The sequence below is a fragment of the Glandiceps talaboti genome, chromosome 13 (genome assembly GCF_964340395.1).
Source record: "Glandiceps talaboti chromosome 13, keGlaTala1.1, whole genome shotgun sequence".
NCBI classification, from domain to species: Eukaryota; Metazoa; Hemichordata; class Enteropneusta; family Spengelidae; genus Glandiceps; species Glandiceps talaboti.
Genome location: NC_135561.1, coordinates 22,204,699 through 22,227,902, shown reverse-complemented (window position 1 = coordinate 22,227,902; position 23,204 = coordinate 22,204,699). Strand labels below are relative to the sequence as shown.

General features: G+C 35.8%; 1 protein-coding gene across 3 annotated transcripts in view; it reads left to right on the top strand.

The window, feature by feature from the left end:
• The window catches only part of LOC144444615 (contactin-4-like), an 81,137-nt gene that overhangs the window by 49,371 nt on the left and 8,562 nt on the right, over positions 1–23,204 (top strand). For 2 of the 3 annotated variants that reach the window (XM_078134102.1, XM_078134101.1), the window contains 10 exons: positions 1,144–1,278; positions 2,755–3,336; positions 3,909–4,172; positions 7,371–7,661; positions 14,747–14,839; positions 15,007–15,213; positions 15,669–15,739; positions 17,712–17,925; positions 19,081–19,282; positions 20,438–20,656. In XM_078134102.1, the coding sequence (XP_077990228.1) occupies positions 1,144–1,278; positions 2,755–3,336; positions 3,909–4,172; positions 7,371–7,661; positions 14,747–14,839; positions 15,007–15,213; positions 15,669–15,739; positions 17,712–17,925; positions 19,081–19,282; positions 20,438–20,656 (2,278 nt within the window). The remainder of the gene's footprint in view (positions 1–1,143; positions 1,279–2,754; positions 3,337–3,908; positions 4,173–7,370; positions 7,662–14,746; positions 14,840–15,006; positions 15,214–15,668; positions 15,740–17,711; positions 17,926–19,080; positions 19,283–20,437; positions 20,657–23,204) is intronic. The other variant, XM_078134103.1, reaches the window with a different exon arrangement.

Sequence of the window (23,204 nt, the reverse complement as noted above, 5' to 3'; positions counted from 1 at the left end):
TAGCCTGTAGGTTAACATTGTAATGTACAGTTGATAGACAGTCTGTGATTCCATGTAGCCTGTAGGTTAACATTGTAATGTACAGTTGATAGACAGTCTATGATTCCATGTAGCCTGTAGGTTAACATTGTAATGTACAGTTGATAGACAGTGTATGATTCCATGTAGCCTGTAGGTTAACATTGTAATGTACAGTTGATATACAGTCTGTGATTCCATGTAGCCTGTAGGTTAACATTGTAATGTACAGTTGATAGACAGTCTATGATTCCATGTAGCCTGTAGGTTAACATTGTAATGTACAGTTGATAGACAGTGTATGATTCCATGTAGCTTGTAGGTTAACATTGTAATGTACAGTTGATAGACAGTCTATGATTCCATGTAGCTTGTAGGTTGACATTGTAATGTACAGTTGATAGACAGTCTATGATTCCATGTAGCCTGTAGGTTGACATTGTAATGTACAGTTGATAGACAGTCTATGATTCCATGTAGCCTGTAGGTTAACATTGTAATGTCCAGTTGATAGACAGTCTATGATTCCGTGTAGCCTGTAGGTTAACATTGTAATGTACAGTTGATAGACAGTCTATGATTCCATGTAGCCTGTAGGTTGACATTGTAACATACAGTTGATAGACAGTCTATGATTCCATGTAGCCTGTAGGTTGACATTGTAATGTCCAGTTGATAGACAGTCTATGATTCCATGTAGCCTGTAGGTTAACATTGTAATGTACAGTTGATAGACAGTCTATGATTCCATGTAGCCTGTAGGTTAACATTGTAATGTACAGTTGATAGACAGTCTATGATTCCATGTAGCCTGTAGGTTGACATTGTAATGTACAGTTGATAGACAGTCTATGATTCCATGTAGCCTGTAGGTTAACATTGTAATGTACAGTTGATAGACAGTCTATGATTCCATGTAGCCTGTAGGTTAACATTGTAATGTACAGTTGATAGACAGTCTGTGATTCCATGTAGCCTGTAGGTTAACATTGTAATGTACAGTTGATAGACAGTCTATGATTCCATGATCACTTCCCTCCCTGGCTGTCCAAACATTACTGTAAGTTTGTACTTTGTTTCATTGCAAATCAAGTTTGTGATTGATAATTCTGTTTGTTATTTCAGACATGAATGTGATAGTATTTTCCAACTACACTATCCTTATCAGCAGTATATTAACCAGCAATCTAGGCTCCTATACTTGTATTGCAAGCAATGAAGCTGGGATCAACCAAGTCACAGGCAGTTTGTTAACTAGGGGTAAGTATCAACTAAGTCACAATTTGTTAACTAGGGGTAAGTATCAACTAAGTCACAATTTGTTAACTAGGGGTAAGTATCAACCAAGTCACAATCTGTTAACTAGGGGTAAGGATCAACCAAGTCACAGGCAGTCTGTTAACTAGGGGTAAGTATCAACCAAGTCACAATCTGTTAACTTGGGGTAAGTATCAACCAAGTCACAGGCAGTCTGTTAACTAGGGGTAAGTATCAACCAAGTCACAGGCAGTTTGTTAACTAGGGGTAAGTATCAACTAAGTCATAATCTGTTAACTTGGGGTAAGTATCAACCAAGTCACAGGCAGTCTGTTAACTAGGGGTAAGTATCAACCAAGTCACAGGCAGTTTGTTAACTAGGGGTAAGGATCAACCAAGTCACAATCTGTTAACTAGGGGTAAGTATCAACCAAGTCACAATCTGTTAACTAGGGGTAAGTATCAACCAAGTCACAGACAATCTGTTAACTAGGGGTAAGTATCAACTAAGTCACAATCTGTTAACTAGGGGTAAGTATCAACTAAGTCACAATCTGTTAACTAGGGGCAAGTATCAACCAAGTCACAGGCAGTCTGTTAACTAGGGGTAAGTATCAACCAAGTCACAATCTGTTAACTAGGGGTAAGTATCAACTAAGTCACAATCTGTTAACTAGGGGGTAAGTATCAACCAAGTCACAATCTGTTAACTTGGGGTAAGTATCAACTAAGTCACAGGCAGTCTGTTAACTAGGGGCAAGTATCAACCAAATCACAATCTGTTAACTAGGGGTAAGTATCAACTAAGTCACAATCTGTTAACTTGGGGTAAGTATCAACCAAGTCACAATCTGTTAACTAGGGGGTAAGTATCAACTAAGTCACAGGCAGTCTGTTAACTAGGGGCAAGTATCAACCAAGTCACAGACAGTCTGTTAACTAGGGGTAAGTATCAACCAAGTCACAATCTGTTAACTAGGGCTAAGTATCAACTAAGTCACAATCTGTTAACTTGGGGTAAGTATCAACCAAGTCACAATCTGTTAACTAGGGGTAAGTATCAACCAAGTCACAGGCAGTCTGTCAGCTAGGGGGTAAGTATCAACTAAGTCACAATCTGTTAACTTGGGGTAAGTATCAACCAAGTCACAATCTGTTAACTAGGGGTAAGTATCAACCAAGTCACAGGCAGTTTGTTAACTAGGGGTAAGTATCAACCAAGTCACAGGCAATTTGTTAACTTGGGGTAAGTATCAACCAAGTCACAATCTGTTAACTTGGGGGTAAGTATCAACCAAGTCACAGGCAGTCATGCAAGTGTTATCAGATTGGTCAATGTAAATGTTATCAGATTGCTATATGCAAGTGTTATCAAATATAAAGTTCCAATCTAATTTGTAAAAATTTCAGCTCTGAAATCTCTGTGGTAGCATCATTTTCTTCAGTGATCTAATGAAACTGTTTGTCAATTTTTTCCAGATATTCCAGTGTTTACAGTACAGCCATCAAATGTTACAGCCAATCTTAGTTATCCCATTTCATTACCATGTCAAGCAATGGCCAGAGAACCTCCAACTATAACATGGTATATCTCTGACTTTGATGGATCCAAAATATACCCAGTTGGTGATGGCAACACCCCATCTGACTTTCCAGGGGCCAACAGCTATATTTCTACAAGTGGACATTTATATATTTGGAATGTGAGACTGATTGATCAAACATGGTATGTTTGTGAAGCAGCCAACTCAGTCGGTGTCATAACAACTAATTTATACCTGTCAATCAACCAGCCACCAAACATATACTCATCACCATCGGTTCTTGCAACTGAAAACAATCATGCTATTCTACATTGTCATAGTTCAGGCAAACCCACTCCTACCATAACATGGCATGGACCACATGGTGAACAATTACAACAACAAACATATTATGTGTTTTATTCAAACAGTTTAGTCATTTCACCTGTATCAGTTGTTCGAGATACTGGAAATTATAGCTGCATTGCAACCAATCTACTTGGACAAGATGAGGCTACTGTACCACTAACAGTGCAAGGTATTAAAGATGCCGTTATATTATATTTTAGCCATGCCACAATGGGCTTTGTCTGTGCATGTGTGCATCCATGTGTGTGTTTATGTGTCTACATGTGATTGCATGTGTGTGTTTATGTGTCTACGTGTGATTGCATGTGTGTTCTATCATGTAATTGCATGTGTGTGTCGATCTGTGTGTTTATGTGTCCATCATGTGATTGCATGTGTGTGTCCATCTGTCCATAATATGTCGTTTCCCTGACATGCAATATTAAATTTCACACACACATACACACACACACACACACACACACACACACACACTCACACAAACCAATGCGCACATACACACACACACACACAAACCAATGCACACACACACACACACACACACACACACACACACACACACACACACACACACACACACAAACCAATGCACACAAGTACACAATCATATAAACACACAATCACATTGTAATTTAACATTGACACAAATACACCACACACAGACAATATTATATCAAATGTACCATAGATATTCACATTGTTACAAAAGTGTAAAATATATTTGTTTTGTTGACATTTCAGGGAAACCAGTACTAGTAGGAGTTGATATCAAACATGATTTTAATAAGACAACCATAGAATGTAAGTCCATTGGATCCCCCCAACCTATCACACAATGGCTCCTGAATGGAATACAAGTAGATACAAGTAATACAATACCAGGTCACTTTGTAACTCCAAATTATCAACTCATTATCTATGATGATGTTTCCATGGATGCATCTGTGTACAACTGTTGGTCAACCAATAAATTTGGTGATAGTCTTGACAGTTACACTCTCACAGGTATGTATATGTGTGTTTTATACTAGGTATATGTCTGTAATGTGTGTTTTATACCGGGTATGTGTCTGTATTTTTAGCTCCGCTGTCAACGAAAGCTGAAAGCATAGCTTTAGGTATAGGTTGTATTAAGGTATAGAGTATAGGTGGAATCATTGGTGTCCGTCAAACTTTTATATTTTAATCATCTTCTCCGAAAGTGACAGTCAGAATTCTTCAATATTTGGTGTGCATGTCCCCTTGGGGGAGGCTATTCAGATTTGTTCATGCCAAGTTGATCTCTGCCATTTTCAATTTTTTATGATTTTTTTTCAAAAAATGATATTTTCATCATCTCCTCGAATACTACTTATCAGATTGCTTTGATATCTGGTGTGTTGATGCACAGAGGGTAGCTTACTTAGATTTGTTAATTTCAAGTCAGCACGTCTTCATTTTTATTTTTTATGATTTTTTTTTTGGTAATTTGAAAAAAAAATGAATATGTTAATGAGCATTATGACCGCCACCATATTGGAAATCAGTCGACGAGACTTTAAGTAAACTGCCACTTTTCAAAAGACACTATTGACGTCAAACAAGCAATGTAATATGTGCTATAGTCATAATTCTACGTATTGGGCACCCAAATGACAAGCGTTTGTTCGAAACAGGGTTGTAAACTTCAAATCCAAATTCTGCACCCCTTCTACATAATCAGCCAGTCCGCAACGTCCTCATTTGCGTACTCTATCCTTCAGTTTGCGACTAGTGTTACATTTTGAATGGCTGCTCATGGGCCTTATTTTTTGGTATTTTCAACTCGCCATAACTTTCACTAGAGTCCAACATTTTAGATACTGTAAACGCCTAAACCTCAACTGACATCTCTTCTTTCGTACCAGCAACATAAATTTTGGAATTACATTTAGGAATACCAATTTTCCGACGAATTCGGGACACATACTTGAGGCCCTAGGTCCTGAAACCTCGACCCAGTTTTTCGCCCATACTACTACCCTAGTAGTTTACTTAATACAGACCGGGAAGTTTTACAAATTTCACAAAAAGGTGGATTTTTATGTGTTTTAAATAACTATGGCAAGTAAATTTAGTAGGATCGTTGTGTAACTCTCCGTTCAAGAATTTTTGGTAGAAAACAACTGATTTGACCAGAAGCTGAAGCTGACCTCATTTGACCGGGCGATTTTCCACCGCAAGTAACAACACAGGACGTTCTTGGTACTCACTAAAATCACACTTCAGACCCACTATAAAAGTGTGATGTTTTCAGATAACATGTAACTTATGATTAATTCTATATTGTCGTGCAATTTGGAGTGACAGTGAACCAGAATGAAGACAACTTGCGTAAGGAAGGCATGCGGTTGAAGTTATGCAAGAGCAGTGCAGTCTCACTGCCGACTGTGAATCGACCAAACTTTGTTTATTGGCCAACAGTTCACATGTAAAGTTAAACAACATGAACGTGTCTTGCCATTTCCAAAATGCAAATATTTGGCAAGGAAAAATAATTAAAATAATTACAACTTTAATTTGGCTTCAGACTTTGCATTATGTTTTGCATATCTTTCCCCGTTTTACACATAAATCCGAAAAGGTTCTCTCTAGTCATGTCAGTGATCATACCGGGGCTGCTTTGAGTACGAGCGAAGTGAGGCATGTTGAGGTATTTTGTTGAGAATTATAAATATTGCGAAATGTCAAGTACAAGGTTTAAATACAATGGAATGATGAAAAAAAAATTGGCAGAGTCTGCTGACAGGCGCTGGTCACAAGAAACTTCATAAATTAAAATATCAGACGATGTATGTATTAATCGCCATCCGCACGGCGACAATCCCAAGTACCTGGATGCACGAGGGACTAACCCGGAAGCAAGTCGTTGTAAGCCATACGTTACAGTGGTAACATCGTCCGAGAAATTGCTGTGTTCAGAGTGTCATTATTCACAGAATTGTTGTTTTCGAGTGAAAACCCATCTTGAATTGTATAACTCTAACAGATGAAGACATGTCAAGTTATATTTTGAAAGTTGTATCGCTAGTTTGAGACGATTTTCTCACGTACTAATAGTACTATCAAGGCTTACTTGGACTTGGACCTTACTCCAATTCATCGGGAAGTTTAGCCAGTCCGATAATTCTTTCTGGTTTAGTTTACAACACTTTTGATCACACAGATTTTGTTGTTGTGATGAAAAGAAATTAAAAAAAAGATCACTTCAACCATTTTCGTTGTGTTTTCTTAATGAAAGGTAACCGAACATGAACGAGTGTTACCACTGTAACGTGTGGCTGAGAATGACTCTCTTCCGGGTACTTGGGATTGTCGCCGCCGGTACGGAAACTAAGATGGTGATTAATACATTTCTTCCCTATATATATCTACTACAACTAGTACAAGTTGAATGTTGTTGACTTGGTAAATTTGTTAGAAAATTGAAATTCAAATTGCCTCAAAATTATTTTAGATCCCTAGTTTATTTCATTCATCATTAAAATTTTCCAGGGTTAAAGCTGTAAAACACTGGAATTATTTATAGCCAACCTCAAAATCCTCTTTTTTTCTTTTTCTTGTGTGCATTTCCCAGTCATTTTTTTTCTGAGATTTTGTGCAATTTTTCATAACAGTAGATTTTTGTTATAAAATGGTGACTATGGTATAAAAGTACAATACATTACCAACTTCTGTGTAAAATGTGTTTTATAGTGAGACATCATATGAAACCACTAACCACTTTATTACATCGCTAAAACAAAACTGCATAGTGAAGAGCTGAAGAACTGAACCACTTCTACATGTCACCAAAATAAAAAATAAAATTAAAAAAAAACAGTGGAGCTATTCTAACCGATAGGTCGCTTGTATGTTTATACCAGGTATATGTCTGAATATTTTTTTTTATGTGTATAACAGTATGATAACTTACATCATAGGATCCTTATAGGATATATCTTAATGCCAGGTTTGAGTTCAGTCATTTTTCAAGTGTTCATTGAGTGTGTTTCAGTGAGTACCTTTGAAATATGCAGCAAAAACTATGCCAAAATACATATAGACTCAGCTTGTGCCCCTTTAATATACTCTGTGAACAGATCAAGTCACTTATAAATATATTATAATGATGTGTAGCAAATAAATAGTGGTTCCTCTACAAGCAAGCATTTTGTATAATCAATCCGTTATGTTTTATTTCAGTTCCCATGATGCCAAGTAGTCCAGCTGTTCAAAACATAACAGCAAGTACAGTTGATATTACTTGGAGTGATATACCCACAGCAGAACCACTGTTAACACTCTTGTATAATCTTGAAGTTGATGAAAATAATGAAGGATTTTTTGAAGTGTTGGCAAGTGATATCAGAGACAGTTACTACACTGTGGATAAACTTAAACCATATACAAGTTATTCATTTCGAGTACAAGCTGTGAATGAACTAGGAGCTGGAAAATTTAGTATGTCGTCAAACATTATAACCAAACAAAGTGGTAAGTATACAAATTTATGTAGAATTATGAATCAACTTTAGAATACAAAATGTCATATGTATTTATAAACCACCAAATATTGTATGATATGAGATAGTATACATCACATAGTATCATATATAAACCACCAAATATTGTATGATATGGGATAGTATACATCACATAGTATCATATATAAACCACCAAATATTGTATGATATGGGATAGTATACATCACATAGTATCATATATAAACCACCAAATATTGTATGATATGGGATAGTATACATCACATAGTATCATATATAAACCACCAAATATTGTATGATATGGGATATTATATTATACCAGTATATTGATGGTGGAAATCGAGGGATCTGATTGGTCTAGACATCGAACTAGCGCGTCTAAAACGAGTGATAATGCACTGCTGGTACGATAATGCACTGCTGGCACGCGTCCAAATTTTGTTCGTCTACGAGCGTTGAGTTGTAGTCCGCCGTGATACTGATAGTGAACTCTTCGAATTGTCAGAGGAGGATTTTCTCTCAATGAGACAATATTTTATGAGAAATTATGAAGGAAATTTCGAAAGCAACCCAGTCATCGCGTATTTGTTCAAATCATCGCCTACTACATGTACTGAGGTCGAGGCGCTAGGCATGCACGAGATCGGTCGCGGTCCCAGCCTCGGCGCGGCCGGCTGGAGTGGAAACATTGGTGAGCTGTCCTGTCCTGTCATAAAAATGAAGCAAGTGAAAGAGGTTACACTGGCCGACTTACCATTAATCTAAATAGAAATTTGTCTGGGATCCTGTCCTAGAGTACCAGTCATCAATCCGAGAGGGAAATCCTCAAACCCGAAAATCTACTGACGTAACTTCCAGTAATATAAATACATTGTAAATATCAACCTGCCGCCATGCCTATCGTCTCACGCGATCACTTCACCGAGTCGCGAATTCGGCCGGGAACGATCGAAGCACGCTGTATTTAATAAACCACTTCAAGTTTATACCTTGAGTCAAACAGGTTGTTTATTCATCACTGTGCACTTTTAATGAGCCGATCAATGTACAGATTATCCCTAGAAACGACGAGCAGATAAAATAAATCCAGTCGCTGCATGACGTTCACATTGAGGCCAAGATCAGCTGTCTTGAAAAGCAGCGTTATTGTTATGCAAATTAGACACAGAGGCGCATATGAAACGAGAAAACGTTAGTTCTTATCTTGTTTCCGATATTTTCAATATACTGGTATAATATAATAGCGATAAACCACCCCCTGGGGAAGGTATACCACTCGGTTTTGACCAGTGAACTCAATATATGCACTCGCTATCGCTCGTGCATATATTTCTCTTGGTATACCATCCCCAGGGGGTGGTTTATTGCTTAAGTATACATCACATAGTATCATATATAAACCACCAAATATTGTATGATAGATAGTATACATCACATAGCATCATATGTAAACCACCAAATATTGTATGATATGAGATAGTATACATCACATAGCATCATATATAAACCACTAAATATTGTATGATATGGGATAGTATACATCACATAGTATCATATATAAACCACCAAATATTGTATGATATGGGATAGTATACATCACATAGTATCATATATAAACCACCAAATATTGTATGATATGGGATAGTATACATCACATAGTATCATATATAAACCACCAAATATTGTATGATATGGGATAGTATACATCACATAGTATCATATATAAACCACCAAATATTGTGTGATATGGGATAGTATACATCACATAGTATCATATATAAACCACCAAATATTGTATGATATGGGATAGTATACATCACATAGTATCATATATAAACCACTAAATATTGTATGATATGGGATAGTATACATCACATAGTATCATATATAAACCACCAAATATTGTATGATATGGGATAGTATACATCACATAGTATCATATATAAACCACTAAATATTGTATGATATGGGATAGTATACATCACATAGTATCATATATAAACCACCAAATATTGTATGATATGAGATAGTATACATCACATAGTATCATATATACCTAGGATGCCCATATAAACATGAAATCTTACATGTGATATTGTTACATATGACCAAACATCACAACTGTCATGTCAAACATAATTGGGAGTATGTTTCTGATACCACAAGACATGTCACTAATGGCTGTCGACAATTTTTCACAGCAATATGGGAAGTATGTGAGAAAAAAAATATTGTTTCACCTATGACTTATAATATATACAAAATGAGAGGGAATTCTCACAGCCAGCCTATTGGCTATAGAAATATCTCAAAACTCTCCTATGAGGAAAAAATGCCCTTAGGGTTGCAGGTGAAGTGTTGACATCCTAAATCATCACAGGATATACCAGCAAGAAAGTGAACTATGTCATTGTAACTATGTAAAGTAGTAAGCATATAGTCATGTGAGAAATAGTCTTTGTCTTTGTCTTTGGCACACAACTATCACATATAGCTAGCTTTGTGTCAGTGTCAGTATCAGGCAGAACTTACCAGTCCATTATCTACAGTAATAATTACACAAATAGAGTCATTGTCAGTACCAGGCAGAACTTACCAGTGCTTTATCTACAGTAATAATTACACAAATAGAGTCATTGTCAGTACCAGGCAGAACTTACCAGTCCATTATCTACAGCAATAATTACACAAATAGAGTCATTGTCAGTACCAGGCAGAACTTACCAGTGCATTATCTACAGTAATAATTACACAAATAGAGTCATTGTCAGTACCAGGCAGAACTTACCAGTGCATTATCTACAGTAATAATTACACAAATAGAGTCATTGTCAATACCAGGCAGAACTTACCAGTCCATTATCTACAGTAATAATTACACAAATAGAGTCATTGTCAGTACCAGGCAGAACTTACCAGTGCATTATCTACAGTAATAATTACACAAATAGAGTCATTGTCAGTACCAGGCAGAACTTACCAGTGTATTATCTACAGTAATAATTACACAAATAGAGTCATTGTCAATACCAGGCAGAACTTACCAGTGCGTTATCTACAGTAATAATTACACAAATAGAGTCATTGTCAGTACCAGGCAGAACTTACCAGTCCATTATCTACAGTAATAATTACACAAATAGAGTCATTGTCAGTACCAGGCAGAACTTACCAGTGTATTATCTACAGTAATAATTACACAAATAGAGTCATTGTCAGTACCAGGCAGAACTTACCAGTGCATTATCTACAGTAATAATTACACAAATAGAGTCATTGTCAGTACCAGGCAGAACTTACCAGTGCATTATCTACAGTAATAATTACACAAATAGAGTCATTGTCAGTACCAGGCAGAACTTACCAGTCCATTATCTACAGTAATAATTACACAAATAGAGTCATTGTCAGTACCAGGCAGAACTTACCAGTGTATTATCTACAGTAATAATTACAAATAGAGTCATTGTCAATACCAGGCAGAACTTACCAGTGTATTATCTACAGTAATAATTACAAATAGAGTCATTGTCAATACCAGGCAGAACTTACCAGTGCTTTATCTACAGTAATAATTACACAAATAGAGTCATTGTCAGTACCAGGCAGAACTTACCAGTGCTTTATCTACAGTAATAATTACACATTGTCAAATAGAGTCATTGTCAGTACCAGGCAGAACTTACCAGTCCATTATCTACAGTAATAATTACACAAATAGAGTCATTGTCAGTACCAGGCAGAACTTACCAGTGCGTTATCTACAGTAATAATTACACAAATAGAGTCATTGTCAATACCAGGCAGAACTTACCAGTGCTTTATCTACAGTTATAATTACACAAATAGAGTCATTGTCAGTACCAGGCAGAACTTACCAGTGCTTTATCTACAGTAATAATTACACAAATAGAGTCATTGTCAATACCAGGCAGAACTTACCAGTGCGTTATCTACAGTAATAATTACACAAATAGAGTCATTGTCAGTACCAGACAGAACTTACCAGTGCGTTATCTACAGTAATAATTACACAAATAGAGTCATTGTCAGTACCAGGCAGAACTTACCAGTGCGTTATCTACATTAATAATTACACAAATAGAGTCATTGTCAGTACCAGGCAGAACTTACCAGTGTGTTATCTACAGTAATAATTACACAAATAGAGTCATTGTCAGTACCAGGCAGAACTTACCAGTGCGTTATCTACATTAATAATTACACAAATAGAGTCATTGTCAATACCAGGCAGAACTTACCAGTGCGTTATCTACATTAATAATTACACAAATAGAGTCATTGTCAGTACCAGGCAGAACTTACCAGTGCGTTATCTACAGTAATAATTACACAAATAGAGTCATTGTCAGTACCAGGCAGAACTTACCAGTGCGTTATCTACATTAATAATTACACAAATAGAGTCATTGTCAGTACCAGGCAGAACTTACCAGTGCGTTATCTACAGTAATAATTACACAAATAGAGTCATTGTCAGTACCAGGCAGAACTTACCAGTGCGTTATCTACAGTAATAATTACACAAATAGAGTCATTGTCAATACCAGGCAGAACTTACCAGTGCGTTATCTACAGTAATAATTACACAAATAGAGTCATTGTCAATACCAGGCAGAACTTACCAGTGCGTTATCTACAGTAATAATTACACAAATAGAGTCATTGTCAATACCAGGCAGAACTTACCAGTGCGTTATCTACAGTAATAATTACACAAATAGAGTCATTGTCAATACCAGGCAGAACTTACCAGTGCGTTATCTACAGTAATAATTACACAAATAGAGTCATTGTCAATACCAGGCAGAACTTACCAGTGCGTTATCTACAGTAATAATTACACAAATAGAGTCATTGTCAATACCAGGCAGAACTTACCAGTGCGTTATCTACAGTAATAATTACACAAATAGAGTCATTGTCAATACCAGGCAGAACTTACCAGTGCGTTATCTACAGTAATAATTACACAAATAGAGTCATTGTCAGTACCAGGCAGAACTTACCAGTGCTTTATCTACAGTAATAATTACACAAATAGAGTCATTGTCAGTACCAGGCAGAACTTACCAGTGCGTTATCTACAGTAATAATTACACAAATAGAGTCATTGTCAGTACCAGGCAGAACTTACCAGTGCTTTATCTACAGTAATAATTACACAAATAGAGTCATTGTCAGTACCAGGCAGAACTTACCAGTGCGTTATCTACAGTAATAATTACACAAATAGAGTCATTGTCAATACCAGGCAGAACTTACCAGTGCGTTATCTACATTAATAATTACACAAATAGAGTCATTGTCAATACCAGGCAGAACTTACCAGTCCATTATCTACAGTAATAATTACACAAATAGAGTCATTGTCAGTACTAGGCAGAACTTACCAGTGTATTATCTACAGTAATAATTACACAAATAGAGTCATTGTCAATACCAGGCAGAACTTACCAGTGTATTATCTACAGTAATAATTACACAAATAGAGTCATTGTCAGTACCAGGCAGAACTTACCAGTGCGTTATCTACAGTAATAATTACACAAATAGAGTCATTGTCAGTACCAGGCAGAACTTACCAGTGCGTTATCTACATTGATAATTACACAAATAGAGTCATTGTCAGTACCAGGCAGAACTTACCAGTGCGTTATCTACAGTAATAATTACACAAATAGAGTCATTGTCAGTACCAGGCAGAACTTACCAGTGCGTTATCTACAGTTATAATTACACAAATAGAGTCATTGTCAATACCAGGCAGAACTTACCAGTGCATTATCTACAGTAATAATTACAAATAGAGTCATTGTCAATACCAGGCAGAACTTACCAGTGCTTTATCTACAGTAATAATTACACAAATAGAGTCATTGTCAGTACCAGGCAGAACTTGTCTTACCAGTGTATTATCTACAGTAATAATTACACAAATAGAGTCATTGTCAATACCAGGCAGAACTTACCAGTCCATTATCTACAGTAATAATTACACAAATAGAGTCATTGTCAATACCAGGCAGAACTTACCAGTCCATTATCTACAGTAATAATTACACAAATAGAGTCATTGTCAGTACCAGGCAGAACTTACCAGTGCATTATCTACAGTAATAATTACACAAATAGAGTCATTGTCAGTACCAGGCCGAACTTACCAGTCCATTATCTACAGCAATAATTACACAAATAGAGTCATTGTCAGTACCAGGCAGAACTTACCAGTGCATTATCTACAGTAATAATTACACAAATAGAGTCATTGTCAGTACCAGGCAGAACTTACCAGTATATTATCTACAGTAATAATTACACAAATAGAGTCATTGTCAATACCAGGCAGAACTTACCAGTGTATTATCTACAGTAGTAATTACACAAATAGAGTCATTGTCAGTACCAGGCAGAACTTACCAGTGCTTTATCTACAGTAATAATTACACAAATAGAGTCATTGTCAGTACCAGGCAGAACTTACCAGTGCTTTATCTACAGTAATAATTACACAAATAGAGTCATTGTCAGTACCAGGCAGAACTTACCAGTGCTTTATCTACAGTAATAATTACACAAATAGAGTCATTGTCAGTACCAGGCAGAACTTACCAGTGCATTATCTACAGTAATAATTACACAAATAGAGTCATTGTCAGTACCAGGCAGAACTTACCAGTGTATTATCTACAGTAATAATTACACAAATAGAGTCATTGTCAGTACCAGGCAGAACTTACCAGTGTATTATCTGCAGTAATAATTACACAAATAGAGTCATTGTCAATACCAGGCAGAACTTACCAGTGTATTATCTACAGTAATAATTACACAAATAGAGTCATTGTCAGTACCAGGCAGAACTTACCAGTGCTTTATCTACAGTAATAATTACACAAATAGAGTCATTGTCAATACCAGGCAGAACTTACCAGTGCTTTATCTACAGTAATAATTACACAAATAGAGTCATTGTCAGTACCAGGCAGAACTTACCAGTGTATTATCTACAGTAATAATTACACAAATAGTCATTGTCCATTTTGATATTTATAGCTCCCACAAAACCACTTGATGTGATAGCTAAAGTCACAGTTGACTACATCTTGTTGCAGTGGAGCCAACCAGAACCATTGAATGGCAAACCAGGTAAATATTTCATTTTCAGTATTTTAGTTTGTTCTTGTGTATTGGTATATTGGCTACCTTCCTTGGATTGAATAAAACAATGTGTTTGTTGTATATTTTTACCATAACTACAAAGGTAGTCCAGTATAAAACAATGTGTTTGTTGTATATTTTTACCATAACTACAGAGGCAGTCCAGTATGAAATCATCTACCATGATGTGAATTCTTCAACCACTAGACAAGTGTTCGTAAACTATCACCCTGGTGCATTACAAATTGAATTAATAGATGCCATATACAGTCATCATTACAACATATCAATCAGAGCTGTCAATGTTGATGTACATGAATCAAGTGATTATATCACTGTTATCAGTAAGATGGTAGATCCAGGTATGTTATCATCTTAGATGCTATCCTGTTATGTGTCAGATACCAAGGCATGTTAGCATGTTATGTGGCACATACCAAGGTATATTATCATGTTATGTGTTGTGTGTTACATACCAACTTATGTTACAATGCTGGGTCACTTACCAAGGTATGTTATCATGTTATGTGTCACATATCAACTTATGTTATCATGTTGGGTAACTTACCATGGTATGTTATCATGTTATATATCACATGATTACATATCTTGGTATGTGACTCATAACATGAAAAGCCAAAAAATGATACAGAATACACACAAGAAGCAGATAGTTTGCATGTAACATACAATGTTTAGTTTCATAATTGTGTCTGTATTCTTATACTGCTACCATTCTACAATCTTCTTCACTGTCTTTTACACTCTGTACGTAAACAAATCAACAATGATATTGTTTCCTATCACCTGTAAACAGCACCAGTAAACATGGTAGAAGGGTTAAAGGTCATACCCACTGATACAGATGCAGTCTTATTATCATGGCAGGTCAGTACATATCACATAGATCAATACATATCACATAGATTTCACCTATCAATAGATCAATACATATCACATAGATTTCACCTATCAATAAATCAATACATATCACATAGATTTCACCTATCAATAGATCAATACATATCACATAGATTTCACCTATCAATAGATCAATACATATCACATAGATTTCACCTATCAATAGATCAATACATATCACATAGATTTCACCTATCAATAGATCAATACATATCACATAGATTTCACCTATCAATAGATCAATACATATCACATAGATTTCACCTATCAATAAATCAATACATATCACATAGATTTCACTTATCAATAGATCAATACATATCACATAGATTTCACCTATCAATAGATCAATACATATCACATAGATTTCACCTATCAATAAATCAATACATATCACATAGATTTCACCTATCAATAGATCAATACATATCACATAGATTTCACCTATCAATAGATCAATACATATCACATAGATTTCACCTATCAATAGATCAATACATATCACATAGATTTCACCTATCAATAAATCAATACATATCACATAGATTTCACCTATCAATAGATCAATACATATCACATAGATTTCACCTATCAATAGATCAATACATATCACATAGATTTCACCTATCAATAGATCAATACATATCACATAGATTTCACCTATCAATAAATCAATACATATCACATAGATTTCACCTATCAATAGATCAATACATATCACATAGATTTCACCTATCAATAAATCAATACATATCACATAGATTTCACCTATCAATAGATCAATACATATCACATAGATTTCACCTATCAATAGATCAATACATATCACATAGATTTCACCTATCAATAAATCAATACATATCACATAGATTTCACCTGTCAATAGATCAATACATATCACATAGATTTCACCTATCAATAGATCAATACATATCACATAGATTTCACCTATCAATAGATCAATACACATCACATAGCCACCATTCGTCAATTATGATAGTTCTATTCACTTGTCGATAGTTGTTACGAAGAGTTAGTTTAATGTTGCATTGAATATAGTTTTTTAGCACAACTGAACTGATAAGGTTCAGTAGTGCTTATGGCATGGTGCATTGTCTGTCTATCTGTGTGTGTGTGTGTGTGTGTGTGTGTGTGTGTGTGTGTGTGTGTGTGTGTGTGTGTGTGTGTGTTTGTGCTCGACTCAAATTTAAAAAATGCTAGGCCAATTATTTGATATTTGGTGGGGACGTTCCCTTTGGTGTCTAGTTAAGAAATTGCTCAAAGCAAAATGATCATGTCACATCGCAGGCTGAAATTGAATGGGGATGCCTATGGAGATGTGTATATAGCAAACTATTTAGCATGTAATGATTTCATCAGTGATATGCAAACTGGGTGTATAATGTGCATTTTGGTCAAATTACATCTCAAAATGTACTCAGTTGATGGGGCTGAAATTTGGTGAGTCAGAGATGTTTCTAGACATGTCATTCTGCAGATGTTGTTTTAAAATGTTGAAAAAATTGGCCCTAGGAACCATGACCACACCCTTAGCAACAAACAAATGTCAGTATGATAAAGATAACAACAGGGCTGGATAGGCAATTGGATAAACATTCAACAAATGAAGTCTTATACCTAGTATGGATCAGCATGTGGATAATATTTTTAAAACTGTACAGTTGTGCTAAAAAACCATTGGAGGTATTTTTCAAATTTTCTTTTTACATTTCTGTTATGGAGAAAAATGATATTGAAAGTCACAAATGAACTGAGTCCAAATTATGTCATATATAAATTATATATGTAATCTCCTAACAATGATTTCAATGTGGGAAATTCTATACATATCAACAAAATTATTTGGAAATGTAGCTACAGTTTTTCTTTGTTGTACTCCATGTAGAAATGACATATCAATTAATATTTTTATTGACAGGTCGGAGATCTGAAGGATATAGATGGGTACATTGTAGCATATCGACAATCCAATGAAAGTTCCTATACTGTTATTGAACTACAAATAGTTAGTATAGACAGCTACAAATTGAATGGTTTACAGAAAAATACTAAATATTGGATAAAGATGGCTTACTCTAACAGTGGTGGAGTTGGACCATACACATCAGAGATCTTAGTCAAAACTCTACTAGGTTAGTTGTGTCTCTGTTCATCTATTCAAAACCCTACAAGTTAGATAGTAACACACCAATCAATCAAACACATTACAATCTACTAAAAATCATTAAAAATGTAAAGTGCTATTATAACTAAAACCAACAGTGACCTCTTTTAAGCTTTATAACAAATGACTACTTTGTGTTAATGTACCGTATGTACAAAATTATGTGAAATTTGGCACTTACAACCTTAAGATACTACCTAGTTACCAAACATCATTACCAGGTAATTAATATGCAAATGACACATTACAATTAAAATCTACATCAACATGCTGTTTAGAACTCTGACACTGACAATGCTGACTGACGGTAACCAATCAAATACTGACAATGCTGACTGACAGTAACCAATCAAACACTGACAATGCTGACTGAAGGCAACCAATCAAACACTAACAGTGCTGACTGACAGCAACCAATCAAATACTGACAATGCTGACTGACAGTAACCAATCAAATACTGACAATGCTGACTGAAGGCAACCAATCAAATACTGACAATGCTGACTGACGGTAACCAATCAAATACTGACAATGCTGAATGACGGTAACCAATCAAATACTGACAATGCTGACTGAAGGCAACCAATCAAATACTGACAATGCTGACTGACAGCAACCAATCAAATACTGACAATGCTGACTGAAGCGACCAATCAAATACTGACAATGCTGACTGACGGTAACCAATCAAATACTGACAATGCTGACTGACGGTAACCAATCAAATACTGACAATGCTGACTGACGGTAACCAATCAAATACTGACAATGCTGACTGACAGCAACCAATCAAATACTGACAATGCTGACTGACAGCAACAAATCAAACACTGACAATGCTGACTGAAGGCAACCAATCAAACACTGACAATGCTGACTGACAGCAACCAATCAAACACTGACAATGCTGACTGACAGCAACCAATCAAATACTGACAATGCTGACTGAAGGCAACCAATCAAACACTAACAGTGCTGACTGACGGTAACCAATCAAACACTGACAATGCTGACTGACAGCAACCAATCAAACACTGACAATGCTGACTGACGGTAACCAATCAAATACTGACAATGCTTATTACATAAGTTCACTTACTGTGATTTGATTTGTTTTGGTAGATCTGTTGGATCCTGAAGAGATGAATAGAACCAGTAATGATGATGACACTATCATCACACCAGGCATACTAGGGGCCATTGTTGGTGTTATGTTAGCATTGGCAATGCTGCTTTTGGTCTTAGCTATCTGTCTATGTCATAAACAAAGATCAACACATGGTCTACGTAAAGCTAGAAAAGATAAACTGTGGATTACAACAGGGTATGTCTTTCCAATAGATCATAAAATATGAGATCATTATAATTAATATTTGGATAATAAAAACAGTTGTCTGGTAGAACAGTAGAAAACTGTAATCCTATACAAAAGAGTTGATCTTTATTATTTCACTGATAAGATATGCATGATTGTATTCCATTGTCTCAATCCAGGGATCTAACCAGGTACATTGTAACAACACCATTTTAATAGTTTAGTCTTCAGTTAGAGTCCCAAAGCTTGTCACACTGAGCATACAGCTTGTATCACAATAAAGAATCAATCATACTGTTACACCTTCATTCATTCTAGACACAGTGAGTGAATGTGTTGGTATACAAACTCAGTATACACACTCAGGCATGCACGCACCCAATGAGCACCCTCCATGACTTACTTTTTAGCCCCTAACTGGTGAAGCCTGAGGGGGCTCCTATGTTAGGTCCCATCTGTCCATGCATCCAACCATGTGTGTATCCACAAGTATCTCGCTTATGCATAGGCCAATTTCAACCAAACTTTCAACAAATGTCAGATGCTATAGTCTGCAAATGTGCATCATTTTGTTTCATTACCTTTCGTGACCAAATAGTTGTCATTTTTTGTCATGAAAAATCACATTTGCCCATTAACACAGGAAGTTTAAAGGGGCCATCTGGAATAGACTTTCATTTCCAAAACAACTTTGGTATGTTTTTTTACTTGAAAAAATACCAAGTCCATGTTCGCAAGTTATGCAACTCAATAAATTGCAAAGAGATGTAAAAGGTTTGTTATTGTACATACAATAATAAACATTTACCCACTTTTTTAATGCTGTACAATTTATTGCATTATTTGGTATATGTTATTTCACATTGGTTTTTTATCAAGTAGAAAAAGTAGTAAATTTGTTTTATAAATTAAAAATCTAATTTATATTTACTGTATATATATATATACTAAAAATGAATACCCCAATTGTCATCCTTATGACTATTTGAATAGATAATACATGTAGACTTTATTTATGTGTTTACACCAGTGTTATCAATTGCAATCTTTCTAATAAGAACTTGACCTTTGAACTTGACCCTTATCTTGAAGGTCAAATATGCACAGTGTTCTTGATTACCAAAGTATCTTGTTGGTAACCAGGTGAACTTTTAATTTTACTAGGAACTTGTATGATGAGACTGGTTCTTTGTCTACGGGTGGACTGTCTGGTAGCCAGGGTCATGATAATATCACTTTTAGCTCCAATGAAAACTATCACCCTGATAGCAGTTATGATACATCAACTAACTCAACTCAGCTGTCATATGAAGCACAGCTAGGTCAAAGGTCAAAGAAAGGAAGATTGAACTTCCGTGCCAAATCATCTGATATGTATAACAAGTAAGTCTGAATACAGTCTTAATATAGTTTTATTTATTTTGTGTTGCTAAGTAAGTCTGTATATAGTTTTATTACCTCCCGTAAAGGTACGGGAGGTATTTAAAGGGGAATGTCTGTCTGTTTCTCTGTCTCTCTGTCTGTCTGTCTCTGTCTGTCTGTCCATGTGTGTGTCTGTGTCATCATTTTCTAAAAATCGGCTGGCTCAATTGTAATGAAATTTGGAATATATAATCTTTAGGGTAATGGCTAGACCTGATTAGGTTTTGAGCCAGATCTGTTAATGTTTAATTAGAGAAATTTGCATATTAATGAAATCAATGATTCTTGGTAATTAGACTATATCTTACGACTGCATACTTCAATTTCAATACAATTCAGTACATACATTAACCATAACAAATTGTGTATGTCCTATAAAGTTAGTTGATGTACCTTAATACAGTATTAATGAATAATTTGCATAATTAATGATTTTCGGTAATTAGGCTATATCTTAAGACTGCATACTTCAATTTCAATACAATTTAGTACATACGTTAAACATAACAGAGTGCATATCTCCTATAAAAGTTGTTTTCGTTTAAAGATTTAGTGAATAATTTGCATAATTAATTATTTCCGGTAATTAGGCTATATCATAAGACTGCATACTTGAATTTCAATATAATTTAGTACATATGTTAACCATAACAAAGCGGATATGTCCGATGAAATATTTGATGTAGCTTACAGTCAGTTTTAATGAAGCATTTGTATAATTAATGATTTTAGGTAACTAGGTTGTATCTTAAAAATGCAAGCTTCAAATTTCGTATAATATGGTACATATGTCAACCATAATAATAATAATGAAACATTTGTATAATTAATGACTTTAGGTAACTAGGTTGTATCTTAAAAATGCAAGCTTCAAATTTCGTATAATATGGTACATATATCAACCATAATAATACGCACCTGTCCTATGAAGTTTGTTCCTACAACTTTTACCTTTAATGAGTATTTTGAATAATGAACGATATTCAGTAATTAAGCAGTTTCATGCACTCTTCAAATTCCGTATAATTTGGCACATACATTAACCTAAGAAAGCACGCTTGTCCAAAAACAAAGCCTGTTACCATAGTTTTTTTAGTTTAATGAGTTATTTGCATAATTAGTGATTCCCTTAAGAGAGGCATTCAATTTAAATTTTGTTTATTCTGTGAAATAAATGAATGACTTTTGTACATGCAGACATATTGTGGACAGTAAGTGTTGACAAATGCATGCACTGAACGTGAACTATGCCTGGGGGAACTATGTAAACAGGCGATTCTAAGCCTGGGAATCAATGTAAACAGGCAATTCTAAGCGTGGGGAACTATGTAAACAGGCAATTCTAAGCGTGGGGAACTATGTAAATAGGTGATTCTAAGCCTGGGGAACTATGTAAACAGGTGATTCTAAGCCTGGGGAACTATGTAAACAGGCGATTCTAAGCCTGGGGAACTATGTAAATAGGTGATTCTAAGTCTGGGGAACTATGTAAATAGGCGATTCTAAGTCTGGGGAACTATGTAAACAGGCGATTCTAAGCCTGGGGAACTATGTAAATAGGCGATTCTAAGCCTGGGGAACTATGTAAATAGGCGATTCTAAGCCTGGGGAACTATGTAAACAGGCGATTCTAAGCCTGGGGAACTATGTAAATAGGCGATTCTAAGCCTGGGGAACTATGTAAATAGGTGATTCTAAGTCTGGGGAACTATGTAAACAGGCGATTCTAAGCCTGGGGAACTATGTAAACAGGCGATTCTAAGCCTGGGGAACTATGTAAACAGGCGATTCTAAGCCTGGGGAACTATGTAAATAGGTGATTCTAAGCCTGGGGAACTATGTAAACAGGCGATTCTAAGCCTGGGGAACTATGTAAATAGGCGATTCTAAGTCTGGGGAACTATGTAAATGGGCGATTCTAAGCTTGGGGAACTATGTAAATAGGCGATTCTAAGCCTGGGGAACTATGTAAATAGGCGATTCTAAGTCTGGGGAACTATGTAAACAGGCGATTCTAAGCGTGGGGAACTATGTAAACAGGCGATTCTAAGCGTGGGGAACTATGTAAACAAGCGATTCTAAGCGTGGGGAACTATGTAAACAGGCGATTCTAAGCCTGGGGAACTATGTAAACAAGCGATTCTAAGCGTGGGGAACTATGTAAACAGGCGATTCTAAGCCTGGTGAACTATGTAAACAAGCGATTCTAAGCGTGGGGAACTATGTAAACAGGTGATTCTAAGCCTGGGGAACTATGTAAACAGGCGATTCTAAGCGTGGGGAACTATGTAAACAGGCAATTCTAAGCGTGGGGAACTATGTAAACAAGCGATTCTAAGCGTGGGGAACTATGTAAACAGGCAATTCTAAGCATGGGGAACTATGTAAACAAGCGATTCTAAGCCTGGGGAACTATGTAAACAGGCGATTCTAAGCCTGGGGGAACTATGTAAATAGGTGATTCTAAGCGTGGGGAACTATGTAAACAAGCGATTCTAAGCCTGGGGAA